Source organism: Nesoenas mayeri (genome assembly GCF_963082525.1).
Source record: "Nesoenas mayeri genome assembly, contig: SCAFFOLD_170, whole genome shotgun sequence".
Classification (NCBI taxonomy): domain Eukaryota; kingdom Metazoa; phylum Chordata; class Aves; order Columbiformes; family Columbidae; genus Nesoenas; species Nesoenas mayeri.
In genome coordinates, this window is record NW_027659990.1 from 146 (window position 1) to 15079 (window position 14934).

Genomic DNA, 14934 nt, shown 5'->3' on the forward strand with positions numbered 1-14934 from the left:
ACCCAGGCGTCCGAGTGCCTTTGACCCCACAGGGGACCCAGGCGTCCGGGTGCCCTTAACCCCCTAGGGGACCCAGGCGTCCAGGTGCCTTTGACCCCATAGAGGACCCAGGCGTCCGGGTGCCCTTAACCCCATAGAGGACCCAGGCGTCCGGGTGCCCTTAACCCCCATAACAAACCCACACATACAGACCCATTTTTAGCGTTTTTCACCCCAAACCGCGTGTTTTTCCCCCCCCGATTTCTCAAAGCTGCATTTTTTGGCGTTCCCTGACCCATTTCTTATGGTTTTCACCCCAAAGCGCCCCCGCCGAGCCCCCCGAGGACCCCGAATCCGATGGGGAGCGCGAGCGGCTGCGGGACCTGGCGGAGCGAGACGCATTCGCCGAGCGGCTGCGCCAGCGCGACCGCGACCGCACCCGGCGCCCGGGGCACCCCCAGAACAAGGTGAGGGGTCCCCCAAAATATGGGGGGGGTCCTGGGGGGTTTTGGGGTGATTTGGGGGGGTTTTGGGGTGTCCTGGGGGTCCCTGGAGCATCTGGGGGGTCCAAGGGGTTTGGGGTCTATGGGTGAGACCAGAACTGGATATGGCACCTGGGACACCCCCAGAACAAGGTGAGGGGTCCCCCAAAATATGGGGGGGGTCCTGGGGGATTTTGGGGTGATTTGGGGGGATTTTGGGGGTCTTGGGAGATTTGGGGTCTATGGATGCGAATGGGAATGGACCCAGCACCCAGGACACCCCAAAACAAGGTGAGGGGTCCCCGAGATTGGGGTCTCTGGATATGGCACCTGGGACACCCCCAGAACAAGGTGAGGGAGTCCCCCAAAATATGGGGGGGGGGTCCTGGGGGATTTTAGGGTGATTTGGGGGGATTTTGGGGTGTCCTGGGGGATTTGGGGTCTATGGGTGCGACCGGGACTGGACCCGGCACCCGGGATTGGACCCGGCACCCGGGACACCCCAGAACAAGGTGAGGGGTCCCCCAAAATATGGGGGGGGTCCTGGGGGGTTTTGGGGTGATTTGGGGGGATTTTGGGGTGTCCTGGGGTGATTTGGGGGGATTTTGGGGGTCTTGGGAGATTTGGGGTCTATGGGTGTGAATGGGAATGGACGTGGTACCTGGGACACCCCTAAAACAAGGTGAGGGGTCCCCCAAAATATAGGGGGGGTCCTGGGGGGTTTTGGGATGTCCTGAGAGGTTTTGGGGGGTCCGGGGGGATTTGGGGGGATTTGGGGTCTCTGGGTGCATCCAGGACCAGTGAAGGGTCCATTGGGGTCCCCATGGGGTTTAGGGGGTTCCTGAGGATTTTGGGGTCCCTGAGTGTGTTTTGGGGTCTCTCAGTTGAATTTTGGGGTCCCCTTTTCCCCCCCTAGGCCTACGAAGAAGCCCAAAAACGCCTCAAAATCGCCGAGGAGGATCAAAAGAAGATGGTGAGCCCCAAAATCACCCATGTCCCCATCCATCCATGTCCCCATCCATCCATGTCCCCATCCATCCATGTCCCCATCCATCCATGTCCCCATCCATCCCTTCCCCATCCATCCCTTCCCATCCATCCCTTCCCTATCCATCCCTTCCCATCCATTCATTCCCATCCATTCATTCCCATCCATTCATTCCCATCCATTCATTCCCATCCATCCATTCCCCATCCATCCATTCCCCATCCATCCATTCCCCATCCATCCATTCCCCATCCATCCATTCCCCATTCATTCATTCCCCATTCATTCATTCCCATTCATGTTTCCATCCACGTTCCCATTGGATTCCCCATTGGATTCCCCATTGGATTCCCCATTGGATTCCCCATTGGATCCTCCATCCATCCCACATCCATCCCCCACCCATTCCCCATTGGATTCCCCATTGGATTCCCCATTGGATTCCCCATTGGATTCCCCATTCATTCACGTTCCCATTCATTCACGTTCCCATTCATGTTCCCATTCACGTTCCCATCCATTCCCCATTGGATTCCCCATTGGATTCCCCATTGGATTCCCCATCCATCCCCCATCCAACCCCATCCATCCGCCATCCATTCCCATTGGATCCCCCATCCATCCCCCATTGGATTCCCCATTGGGTTCCCCATTGGGTTCCCCATCCATTCCCCATTGGATCCCCCATCCATTCCCCATTGGATCCCCCATCCATCCCCCATCCAACCCCATCCATCCCCCATCCATCCCCCATCCATCCCCCATCCATTCCCATCCATTCCCCATTGGGTTCCCCATTGGGTTCCCCATCCATTCTCATCCATTCCCCATTGGGTTCCCCATTGGGTTCCCCATTGGGTTCCCCATCCATTCCCCATTGGATCCCCCATCCATTCCCCATTGGATCCCCCATCCATCCCCCATCCATCCCCCATCCATCCCCCATCCATCCCCCATCCATCCCCCATCCATCCCCCATTGGGTTCCCCATTGGGTTCCCCATCCATTCTCATCCATTCCCCATTGGGTTCCCCATTGGGTTCCCCATTGGATCCCCCATCCATCCCCCATTGGATTCCCCATTGGGTTCCCCATTGGACTCTCCATCCATCCCCCATTGGATTCCCCATTGGATTCCCCACCCATCCCCCACCACACCCCCCCAACTTACCCCCTTTCACCCCCATTTCCCCTCCAGATCCCGGAGCTTCGCAAGCGCTCCCGCCGCGAGTACCTGGCCAAGCGTGAGCAGGACAAGCTGGAGGAGCTGGAGGCCGAGATCCAGGACGAGGAGCAGCTGTTCGGCGAGGCCGCTCTGTCGCAGCGCGAGCGCCGCGAGCTGCAGCGCAAGCGCCTCCTGCGCGACCTGGCGCGTCAGTACCAGCGCGCCGGCGAGCGCGAGCGCCAGGAGAAGAGCCAGCGCTACCGCATGCCCGAGGAGACGCGCGACAAGGTGGGGGCGACGTAAGGGGCAATAATGGGCTTTTACTGGCCCAAAATGTGCTTTTACTGGCCTAAAATGTGCCTTTATGGGCCCAAAGTGTGACTTTACGGACCCAAAATGTGCATTTATAGACCTAGAATCCACCATTATGGACCCAAAATGCGCCTTTATGGACCCAATCCCCCTTTATCCCCCTTTAACCCCCTTTATCCCCCCAATCCCCCTTTAACCCCCTTTATCGTCTCAAATCCCCATTTATCCCCCATTATCCCCCCCAAACCCCCCCCTTTCCCCCCAAACCCCCTATGCCCCCCAATTCCCCCCTATACCCCCAATCCCCCTATACCCCAATCCCCCTTTATCCCCTGAAATCCCCCCTTTCCCCCTCTACCCCCTTTATCCCCCCCAATCCCCCTTTATCCCCCCCAATCCCCCTTTATCCCCCCCAATCCCCCCCTGTCACCCCCCTATCACCCCCCTTTCCACCCCAAACCCCCTATACCCCCCAATCTCCCTTTAACCCCCTTTATCCCCCCAAATCCCTTTCCCCCTCTACTCCCTATACCCCCAAAACCTCCCTATACCCCCCTATTCCCCCTATACCCCCCAATCCCCCTTTAACCTCCTTTATCCCCCAAATCCCCCTTTCCTCCTCTACTCCCTATACCCCCCAATCCCCCTTTATCCCCTCAATCCCCCTTTATCGCCCCCAATCCCCCTTTAACCCCTCTTATCCCCCCAAATCCCCCCCTGTCACCCCCTTTCCCCTCCTATACCCCCAATTCCCCCTATAGCCCCCAATCCCCCTTTAACCCCCTTTATCCCCCCTCCGTCCCCCTTTAACCCCCTTTATCCCCCCTATCCCCCCAATCCCCCTTTATCCCCCCAAATCCCCATTTATCCCCCCTTTCGCCCCCAAACCCCCATACCCCTCAATTCTCCCCATACCCCCCAAACCCCCTATACCCCCCAATTCCCCTATATCCCCTTTAACCCCCATTATCCCCCCAAATCCCCATTTATCCCCCATTATCCCCCCCAAATCCCCCCCTTTCCCCCAATCCCCCCTTTCCCCCAATCCCCCCTATACCCCCCAATCCCCCTTTATCCCCCCAAATCCCCATTTATCTCCCATTATCCCCCCCAAATCCCCCCTTTCCCCCCCCCCTCCTCTCCCTATACCTCCCCCAAGCCCCCATACCCCCCAAATCCCCCCAATACCCCCCAAGTCCCCCCATAACGTGTCCGTCCCGCAGCGCATCCCGGAGGCAGCGCCCCCTGTTGGCCCGGAGGACCCATCGGCGCCGCGGGACGAGCAGCGGCGCTGGGAGGAGGAGAGAATGGGGGCAGCCGCCCTCAGGTTCGGGGCGCGCGACCGCCCGGCCCCCAAAAACTACGACTTCGTCTTGGAGGACGATGAGATGATCCAGTTCGTCAGCTCCGCGCAGCTCCAGGGCACCGAACCCCAAAAGGTTTGGAGGGTTTGGGGGGGTTTTGGGGGTCCCAGGAGGGATTTTGGGGGGAGAAAAACGGGGTCCCTGTCCCTTGTTTGTGGTGGCACTTGGCGCATGTGTTGGGGACCATGGGGTGACCTGGGGAGACACTGGTGGCTCTGGGTGACCTGGGGTGACCCTGGGGGGGGTTCTGGGTGACCTGAGGTGACCCCAGGTGACCTGAGGTGACCCCAGTGTCCCCAATGTCCCCAGGATGAGGTCCCCAGTGTCCCCAATGCGCGGTGGCACTTGGCGCATGTATTGGGGACCATGGGGACCCCAGGTGACCTGAGGTGACCCCAGTGTCCCCAATGTCCCCAGGATGAGGTCCCCAGTGTCCCCAATGCGCGGTGGCACTTGGCGCATGTATTGGGGACCATGGGGACCCCAGGTGACCTGAGGTGACCCCCAGTGTCCCCAATGTCCCCAGGACAAGGTCCCTGTCCCCAATTCACGGTGGCACTTGGCGCATGTATTGGGGACCATGGGGACCCCAGGTGACCTGAGGTGACCCCAGTGTCCCCATGTCCCCAGGACAAGGTCCCTGTCCCCAATTCACGGTGGCACTTGGCGCATGTATTGGGGACCATGGGGACCCCAGGTGACCCCCAGTGTCCCCAATGTCCCCAGGACAAGGTCCCCGTCCCCAATTCACAGTGGCAGTCGCCACATGTATTGGGGACCATGGGGTGACCTGAGGTGACCCTGGGTGACCTGAGATGACCCAGGGTGACCTAAGGTGACCCCCAGTGTCCCCAAGATGAAGTCCCTGTCCCCAATTCATGGTGGCACTTGGCACATGTATTGGGGACCATGGGGTGACCTGGGGAGACACTGGTGGCTCTGGGTGACCTGAGGTGACCCTGGGGGGGCTCCGGGTGACCTGAGGTGACCCCAGGTGACCTGAGGTGACCCCAGTGTCCCCAATGTCCCCAGGACGAGGTCCCCAGTGTCCCCGACGAGCGGTGGCACTCGGCTCAATGCGCCCGTAGGGATCTGCCCATCTTCCCATACCGGAGCAGCTATTGGAGGCCATTGCTCAGCACCAGATCCTGGTGATCGAGGGGGAGACGGGTTGCGGGAAGACCACCCAGATCCCCAGTATCTGCACGAGGAGGTACTGGGAGCACTGGGATGAACTGGGAGGGTCCTGGGGGGGGGATTTGGGGTGGTAAATGGGGGTTTGGGGGGATAAATGGGGGTTTTGGGGTGATGGGGAGATGGGATGAGGGAACCACCCAGATCCCCCAGTACCTGCACCAGGAGGTCACTGGGCAACTGGGATGGACTGGGAGCACTGGGATGGACATGGGAGGGTCCTGGGGGGGATTTTGGGGGGATAAATGGGGGTTTGGGGGGATAAATGGGGGTTTGGGGGATAAATGGGGGGTTTGGGGGTTTGGGGGTAATGGGGGTGATGGGGAGATGGGATCAATGAAACCACCCAGATCCCCCAGTATCTGCACCAGGAGGGCACTGAGGCAACTGGGATGGACTGGGAGCACTGGGATGCACTAGGAGGGTCCTGGGGGGGGATTTGGGGTGGTAAATGGGGGTTTGGGGGATAAATGGGGGTTTGGGGGTGATGTGGGTGATGGGGAGATGGGATCAATGAAACCACCCAGATCCCCCAGTACCTGCAGCAGGAGGTCACTGGGGAAACTGGGAGCACTGGGCTGGACTGGATGTGTGTGTCCGCCTGTTGTGACGCTGTTGTCCGCCTGTTGTCCCCAGGGGTACACGCGGGGGGGGCAGAAGATCGGGGTGACGCAGCCGAGACGAGTGGCCGCAATGAGCGTGGCTGCCAGGGTGGCCCTGGAGATGGGGACCAAGCTGGGAAATGAGGTGACGCACGGGGACATGGGGACACTGGGGACATGGGGGGACGGGGGGACATGGGGATATGGGGGGACATGGGGGACATGGGGGATATGGGGACACTGGGACATAGGGGTACACAGAGGGACATGGGGACACTGGGGGACATGGGGACAAGGGGAGGATATGAGGACATGGGGGGACATGGGAGGACATGGGGACACAGGGACATGGGGGGACACTGGGACATGGGAGGACATGAGGACACTGGGACATGGGGGGTACATGGGGAGACACTGGGACATGGGGACACTGGGGGACATGGGAGGGACATGGGGACATGGGAGGACATGAGGACACTGGGACATGGGGGTACATGGGGAGACACTGGGACATGGGGACACTGGGGGACATGGGAGGGACATGGGGACATGGGAGGACATGAGGACACTGGGACATGGGGGGACATGGGGAGACACTGGGACATGGGGACACTGGGGGACATGGGAGGGACATGGGGACATGGGAGGACATGAGGACACTGGGACATGGGGGGACATGGGGAGACACTGGGACATGGGGACAAGGGGAGGACATGGGGACACTGGGGGACATGGGGACAAGGGGAGGATGTGAGGGACATGGGGGGACATGGGGACACTGGGGGACATGGGGACAAGGGGAAGATATGAGGACATGGGGACATGGGAGGACATGGGGACACAGGGATGTGGGGGGACGTGGGAGGACATGAGGACACTGGGACATGTGGGGACACGGGGACACTGGGATATGGGGGGACATGGGGACACTGAGGGACATGGGGACAAGGGGAGGATATGAGGACATGGGGACATGGGGACACTGGGACATGGGGGGACACAGGGGGACATGGGGACACTGGGACATAGGGACACAAGGAGACACAGGGGGACATGGGGAGGGACATGGGGACACCAGGGGGACCTTGTGGTCCGTGGGGGGCACCCAGGGGACCCTGGGGCCAGCTGGGGGGGCGCGGGGGTGCCGTGGTGACGTGTCCCTTGTCCCCAGGTTGGGTACAGCATCCGTTTCGAGGACTGCACGTCCGAGCGCACCGTGCTCAAGTACATGACGGACGGGATGCTGCTGCGGGAGTTCCTGACCGAGCCCGACCTGGCGTCGTACAGGTGACATGGGGACATCGGGGACGTTGGGGACAATGGGGGTGATGGGGACAATGGGGGCGATGGGGACATTGGGGACAATGGGGGTGATGGGGACATTGGGGACAATGGGGGTGATGGGGACATTGGGGGTGATGGGGACACAGGGATGCTGCTGCGGGAGTTCCTGACCGAGCCCGACCTGAAGTCATACAGGTGACATGGGGACATCGGGGACGTTGGGGACAATGGGGACAATGGGGGCGATGGGGACATGGGGGCGATGGGGACATTGGGGACAATGGGGGTGATGGGGACATTGGGGGTGATGGGGACACAGGGATGCTGCTGCGGGAGTTCCTGACCGAGCCCGACCTGAAGTCATACAGGTGACATGGGGACATCGGGGACGTTGGGGACAATGGGGGCGATGGGGACATGGGGGCGATGGGGACACTGGGGACAATGGGGGTGATGGGGACATTGGGGGTGATGGGGACACAGGGATGCTGCTGTGGGAGTTCCTGACCGAGCCCGACCTGAAGTCATACAGGTGACATGGGGACATCGGGGACGTTGGGGACAATGGGGACAATGGGGGCGATGGGGACAATGGGGGCGATGGGGACAATGGGGACATTGGGGGTGCTGGAGACACAAGGATGCTGCTGCGGGAGTTCCTGACTGAGCCCGACCTGACGTCATACAGGTGGCATGGGGACATTGGGGACGTTGGGGACATTGGGCACCGTGGGGACAATGCGGGTGATGGGGACAATGGGGGTGATGGGGGTGATGGGGACATTGGGGGTGATGGGGACACAGGGATGCTGCTGCGGGAGTTCCTGACCGAGCCCGACCTGGCGTCATACAGGTGACATGGGGACATTGGGGACAATGGGGGCGATGGGGACATCCCCCTGTGTCCCCATGTCCCCCTGTGTCCCCATGTCCCCAATGTCCCCATATCCCCCTGTGTCCCCGTGTCCCCCAATGTCGTCATATCCCCGTGTCCCCATATCCTGCAATGTCCCCATGTCCCCCTGAGCCCCATATCCCCCTGTGTCCCCCTGTGTCCCCATGTCCCCCTGTGTCCCCATGTCCCCCAGTGTCCTCATATCCTCCTGTGTCCCCATATCCCTCTCATGTCCCCCTATATCCCCATATTCCCCATTGCCCCATGTCCCCCTGTGTCCTCATATTCCCCGTTGTCCCCATGTCCCTATGTCCCCCTGTGTCCCCATATTCCCAATGTCCCCATGTCCCCCTGTGTCCCCATGTCCCCATGTCCCCCTGTGTCCCCCTGTGTCCCCATATCCCCGATGTCCCCATATCCCCGATGTCCCCATGTCCCCCTGTGTCACCGTGTCCCCCTGTGTCACCATGTCCCCCTGTGTCCCCATATCCCCTGATGTCCCCATATCCCCCCGTGTCCCCATGTCCCCATATCCCCCCGTGTCCCCATGTCCCCTATCCCCCTGTATCCCTCCATGTCCCCCAGTGTCCCCGCGTCCCCCAGTGTCCCCGCGTCCCCCAGTGTCCCCATGTCCCCCAATGTCCCCATATCCTCCTGTGTCCCCATATACCCCTCATGTCCCCCTGTATCCCCATATCCCCAATGTCCCCATGTCCCCCTGTATCCCCATGTCCCCCTGTATCCCCATGTCCCCCTGTATCCCCATGTCCCCCTGTGTCCCCATATCCCCTGATGTCCCCATGTCCCCTATCCCCCTGTATCCCCCCGTGTCCCCCGACGTCCCCGTGTCCCCCGACGTCCCCGTGTCCCCCGACGTCCCCGTGTCCCCGCAGCGTGCTGATGGTGGACGAGGCCCACGAGCGCTCTCTGCACACGGACGTGCTGCTGGGACTCCTGAAGGACGTCGCGCGGTTCCGGCCCGCAGCTCAAGGTGCTGGTGGCCTCGGCCACCATGGACACCCAGCGCTTCTCCACCTTCTTCGGGGACGCGCCCGTGTTCCGCGTGCCCGGGAGGCGCTTCCCCGTGGACATCTACTACACCAAGGTGACACCGGGGACGCGGGGGACATTGGGGGACATGGGGATATTGGGGGACATGGGGATGTTGGGAGACATGGGGATATTGGGGGATATGGGGACATTGGGGGGACATGGAGACATTGGGGGGGACATGGGGAGAATAGGGGACATGGGGACATTGGGGGACATGGAGACATTATGGGGGACATGGGGAGAATAGGGGACATGGGGACATTGGGGGACACAGGGACATTGGGGGATGTGGGGGGACGGGGGGACAGGGGGACATTGGGATACATGGGGATATTGGGGGATATGGGGGCACATGGGGACAGTGGGGGACACGGGGACAGTGGGGGACACGGGGGACAGTGGGGGACACGGGGACATTGGGGGATATGGGGACATTGGGGGATATGGGGGGACATGGGGACATTGGGAGACATGGGGATGTTGGGGGATATGGGGACATTGGGGGATATGGGGACATTGGAGGACATGGAGACATTGGGGGGGACGTGGGGACATGGGGAGAATAGGGGACATGGGGACATTGGGGGATATGGGAGGATATGGGGACATTGGGGGATATGGGGGGACATGGGGACGTTGGGGGACATGGGGACGTTGGGAGACATGGGGATGTTGGGGGATATGGGGACATTGGAGGACATGGAGACATTGGGGGGGACGTGGGGACATGGGGACATTGGAAGACATGGGGATATTGGGGGATATGGGGGGACATGGGGACATTGGAAGACATGGGGATATTGGGGGATATGGGGACATTGGGGGATATGGGGACATTGGAGGACATGGAGACATTGAGGGGGACATTGGGGGACATGGGGACATTGGGGGACATGGGGACATTGGGGGATATGGGGGGACATGGGGACATTGGAAGACAGGGGGATATTGGGGGATATGGGGGCACAGGGGGACATTGGGAGACATGGGGACATTGGGGGATATGGGGACATTGGGGGATATGGGGGGACATGGGGACGTTGGGGGACATGGGGACATTGGGATACATGGGGATGTTGGGGGATATGGGGACATTAGGGGATATGGGGACATTGGAGGACATGGAGACATTGGGGGGGACGTGGGGACATGGGGAGAATAGGGGACATGGGGACATTGGGGGATATGGGAGGATATGGGGACATTGGGGGATATGGGGGGACATGGGGACGTTGGGGGACATGGGGACATTGGGAGACATGGGGATGTTGGGGGATATGGGGACATTGGAGGACATGGAGACATTGGGGGGGACGTGGGGACATGGGGACATTGGAAGACATGGGGATATTGGGGGATATGGGGGGACATGGGGACATTGGAAGACATGGGGATATTGGGGGATATGGGGACATTGGGGGATATGGGGACATTGGAGGACATGGAGACATTGAGGGGGACATTGGGGGACATGGGGACATTGGGGGACATGGGGACATTGGGGGATATGGGGGGACATGGGGACATTGGAAGACAGGGGGATATTGGGGGATATGGGGGCACAGGGGGACATTGGGAGACATGGGGACATTGGGGGATATGGGGACATTGGGGGATATGGGGGGACATGGGGACGTTGGGGGACATGGGGACATTGGGATACATGGGGATGTTGGGGGATATGGGGACATTAGGGGATATGGGGACATTGGAGGACATGGAGACATTGGGGGGGACGTGGGGACATGGGGAGAATAGGGGACATGGGGACATTGGGGGATATGGGAGGATATGGGGACATTGGGGGATATGGGGGGACATGGGGACGTTGGGGGACATGGGGACATTGGGAGACATGGGGATGTTGGGGGATATGGGGACATTGGAGGACATGGAGACATTGGGGGGGACGTGGGGACATGGGGACATTGGGGGACATGGGGACATTGGGGGACATTGGGGGATATGGGGACATTGGGGGATATGGGGACATTGGAGGACATGGAGACATTGGGGGACATGGGGACATTGGGGGATATGGGGACATTGGAAGACATGGGGATATTGGGGGATATGGGGGCACAGGGGGACATTGGGGGACATGGGGACATTGGGGGATAGGGGGACATTGGGGGATATGGAGACATTGGGGGACATGGGGACAATAGGGGGTTTGGGGAGAATAGGGGACATGGGGGGACATGGGGACAACAGGGGATATGGGGACCTTGGAGGACATGGAAACATTGGGGGACACGGGGACAATAGGGGACATTGGGGGACACGGGGACATTGGGGGACACGGGGACATTGGGGGACATGGGGACACCAGGGGTTATGGGGACATTGGGGGACACGGGGACATTGGGGGACACAGAGACGTTGGGTGACAATGGGGGATATTGGGGAACATGGAAACATTGGGGGACATGGGGACAATAGGGGACATGGGGGGACATGGGGACAACACGGGATATGGGGGCACTGGAGGACATGGGAACATGAGGGGACATGGGGACACCCGGTGCTGATGTCCCCAGTGCCTGATGTCACCCATGCTGATGTCCCCAGTGCCGATGTCACCGGTGCTGGTGTCACCCATGCTGATGTCCCCTGGTGTCCCCGTGTCCCCAAGGCGCCCGAGGCCGATTACCTGGAGGCGTGTGTGGTGTCAGTCCTGCAGATCCATGTCACCCAGCCCCCCGGTGACATCCTGGTGTTCCTCACCGGCCAGGTGGGTGCCACATGTCCCCTCTGTCACCTCCCTGTCACCCCCGTGTCCCCATGAGTGTCCCCAGCCCCCCGGTGACAACACCGCCCAGGTGGGTGCCACATGTCCCCTCTGTCACCTCTGTCACCCCCAGGTGTCCCCTGAGCATCCTCATCTCCCCCCACACATCTGGCCCCCCAGTGTCTCTGTCCCCCCACATGTCCCTGTCCCATGTCTGTCCCTCACCCCCACAGTGTCCCCAATGTCACCCCAGTGTCCCCCTGATGTCCCCAGTGTCCCCAATGTCCCCCCAATGTCCCCATGTCCCCAGGAGGAGATCGAGGCGTGCGTGGAGCTGCCACCTGTGTGTCCCTATGTCCCCATGTCCCTGCGTGTCCCTGTGTCCCCATGTCACCTCAATGTCCCAAATCCCCCCAGTGTCCCCAATGTCCCCAATGTCACCCGGATGTCCCCGATGTCCCCATGTCCCCAGGAGGAGATCGAGGCGTGCGTGGAGCTGCTGCAGGAGCTGCCACCTGCATGTCCCTGTGTCCCCATGTCCCTGCGTGTCCCTGTGTCCCCATGTCTCCCCAATGTCCCCAATGTCCCCCCGATGTCCCCAATGTCCCCCCGATGTCCCCAATGTCCCCATGTCCCCAGGAGGAGATCGAGGCGTGCGTGGAGCTGCTGCAGGAGCTGCCATCTGCATGTCCCTGTGTCCCCATGTCCCTGCGTGTCCCTGTGTCCCCAGTCCCCCCGTGTGTCTCATTCCCCCCAATCCCCCCGCTGTCCCCAATCCCCCCGCTGTCCCCAATGTCAACCTGATGTCCCCAATGTCCCCATGTCCCCAGGAGGAGATCGAGACGTGCGTGGAGCTGCCACCTGTGTGTCCCTATGTCCCCATGTCCCTGCATGTCCCTGTGTCCCCATGTCACCCCAATGTCCCCAATCCCCCCAATGTCCCCAATTTCCCCGCTGTCCCCAATGTCCCCCCGATGTCCCCAATGTCCCCAATGTCCCCAGGAGGAGATCGAGGCGTGCGTGGAGCTGCTGCAGGAGCTGCCACCTGTGTGTCCCTATGTCCCCATGTCCCTGCATGTCCCTGTGTCCCCATGTCACCTCAATGTCCCCAATCCCCCCAATGTCCCCAATTTCCCCGCTGTCCCTAATGTCCCCCCGATGTCCCCAATGTCCCCATGTCCCCAGGAGGAGATCGAGGCGTGCGTGGAGCTGCTGCAGGAGCTGCCACCTGCATGTCCCTGTGTCCCCATGTCCCTGCGTGTCCCTGTGTCCCCATGTCACCCCAATGTCCCCAATGTCCCCAATGTCCCCCCGATGTCCCCAATGTCCCCATGTCCCCAGGAGGAGATCGAGGCGTGCGTGGAGCTGCTGCAGGAGCTGCCACCTGCGTGTCCCTGTGTCCGCATGTCCCTGCATGTCCCTGTGTCCCCATGTCTCCCCAATGTCCCCAATGTCCCCAATGTCCCCCCGATGTCCCCAATGTCCCCCCGATGTCCCCAATGTCCCCATGTCCCCAGGAGGAGATCGAGGCGTGCGTGGAGCTGCTGCAGGAGCTGCCATCTGCATGTCCCTGTGTCCCCATGTCCCTGCGTGTCCCTGTGTCCCCAGTCCCCCCGTGTGTCTCATTCCCCCCAATCCCCCCGCTGTCCCCAATCCCCCCGCTGTCCCCAATGTCAACCTGATGTCCCCAATGTCCCCATGTCCCCAGGAGGAGATCGAGGCGTGCGTGGAGCTGCCACCTGTGTGTCCCTATGTCCCCATGTCCCTGCATGTCCCTGTGTCCCCATGTCACCCCAATGTCCCCAATCCTCCCAATGTCCCCAATTTCCCCGCTGTCCCCAATGTCCCCCCGATGTCCCCAATGTCCCCAATGTCCCCAGGAGGAGATCGAGGCGTGCGTGGAGCTGCTGCAGGAGCTGCCACCTGTGTGTCCCTATGTCCCCATGTCCCTGCATGTCCCTGTGTCCCCATGTCACCTCAATGTCCCCAATCCCCCCAATGTCCCCAATTTCCCCGCTGTCCCTAATGTCCCCCCGATGTCCCCAATGTCCCCATGTCCCCAGGAGGAGATCGAGGCGTGCGTGGAGCTGCTGCAGGAGCTGCCACCTGCGTGTCCCTGTGTCCCCATGTCCCTGCATGTCCCTGTGTCCCCAGTCCCCCTGTGTGTCTCATTCCCCCCAATCCCCCCGCTGTCCCCAATGTCCCCCCAATGTCCCCAATGTCCCCGTGTCCCCAGGAGGAGATCGAGGCGTGCGTGGAGCTGCTGCAGGAGCGCTGCCGCCGCCTGGGCTCCCGCCTGCCCGAGCTGCTGGTCCTGCCCGTCTACGCCAACCTGCCCTCGGACGTGCAGGCGCGCATCTTCCAGCCCACGCCGCCCGGCGCCCGCAAGGTGCGCTGGCCCTTTAAGGGATGGGCGGGGCCACGGAGGGGCGGGGCGGCTGAGGGGGTGGAGCGCTAAGGGGTGTGGTTGGAGAGGGTGGAGTCTAAAGGGGGGGATCTAATGAGGTGGAGTCTAAGGGGTGGGGACCGAGCGGGTGGAGCTTAAGAGGGTGGGGTCTAAAGGGGTGGGACTTATTAGGGTGGAGTCTTAGGAGGTGGAGATTAAAGAGGGTGGGGTTTAAGTAGGTGGGATCTGAAGGGGTGGGGTCTAATGAGGTGGAGTCTAAAGGGTGGGGATGGAGGGGGTGGAGCTTAAGAGGGTGGGGTTTAAGTAGGTGGGATCTAAAGGGGTGGGGACCGAGGGGGTGGAGCTTAAGAGGGTGGTGTCTAAAGAGGTGGGACTTATTAGGGTGGAGTCTTAGGTGGAGCTTAACAGGGTGGGGTCTAAAGGGGTGGGACTTATTAGGGTGGAGTCTTAGGAGGTGGAGATTTAGAGGGTGGGGTCT

At 61.0% G+C, this 14934-nt stretch overlaps 1 protein-coding gene across 1 annotated transcript in view; it reads left to right on the forward strand.

The window, feature by feature from the left end:
• Positions 1-4236: 4236 nt before the first annotated feature.
• Positions 4237-14934, forward strand: part of DHX16 (DEAH-box helicase 16) — a gene marked incomplete at its 3' end in the record, with an annotated part of 28992 nt that continues 18294 nt past the window's right edge. The window contains 8 exon segments of the mRNA XM_080364553.1: positions 4237-4365; positions 5323-5503; positions 6121-6231; positions 7258-7373; positions 9159-9243; positions 9245-9370; positions 11954-12052; positions 14286-14438. Coding sequence (XP_080220679.1) covers positions 6178-6231; positions 7258-7373; positions 9159-9243; positions 9245-9370; positions 11954-12052; positions 14286-14438 — 633 coding nt within the window. The 5' untranslated portion in view covers positions 4237-4365; positions 5323-5503; positions 6121-6177.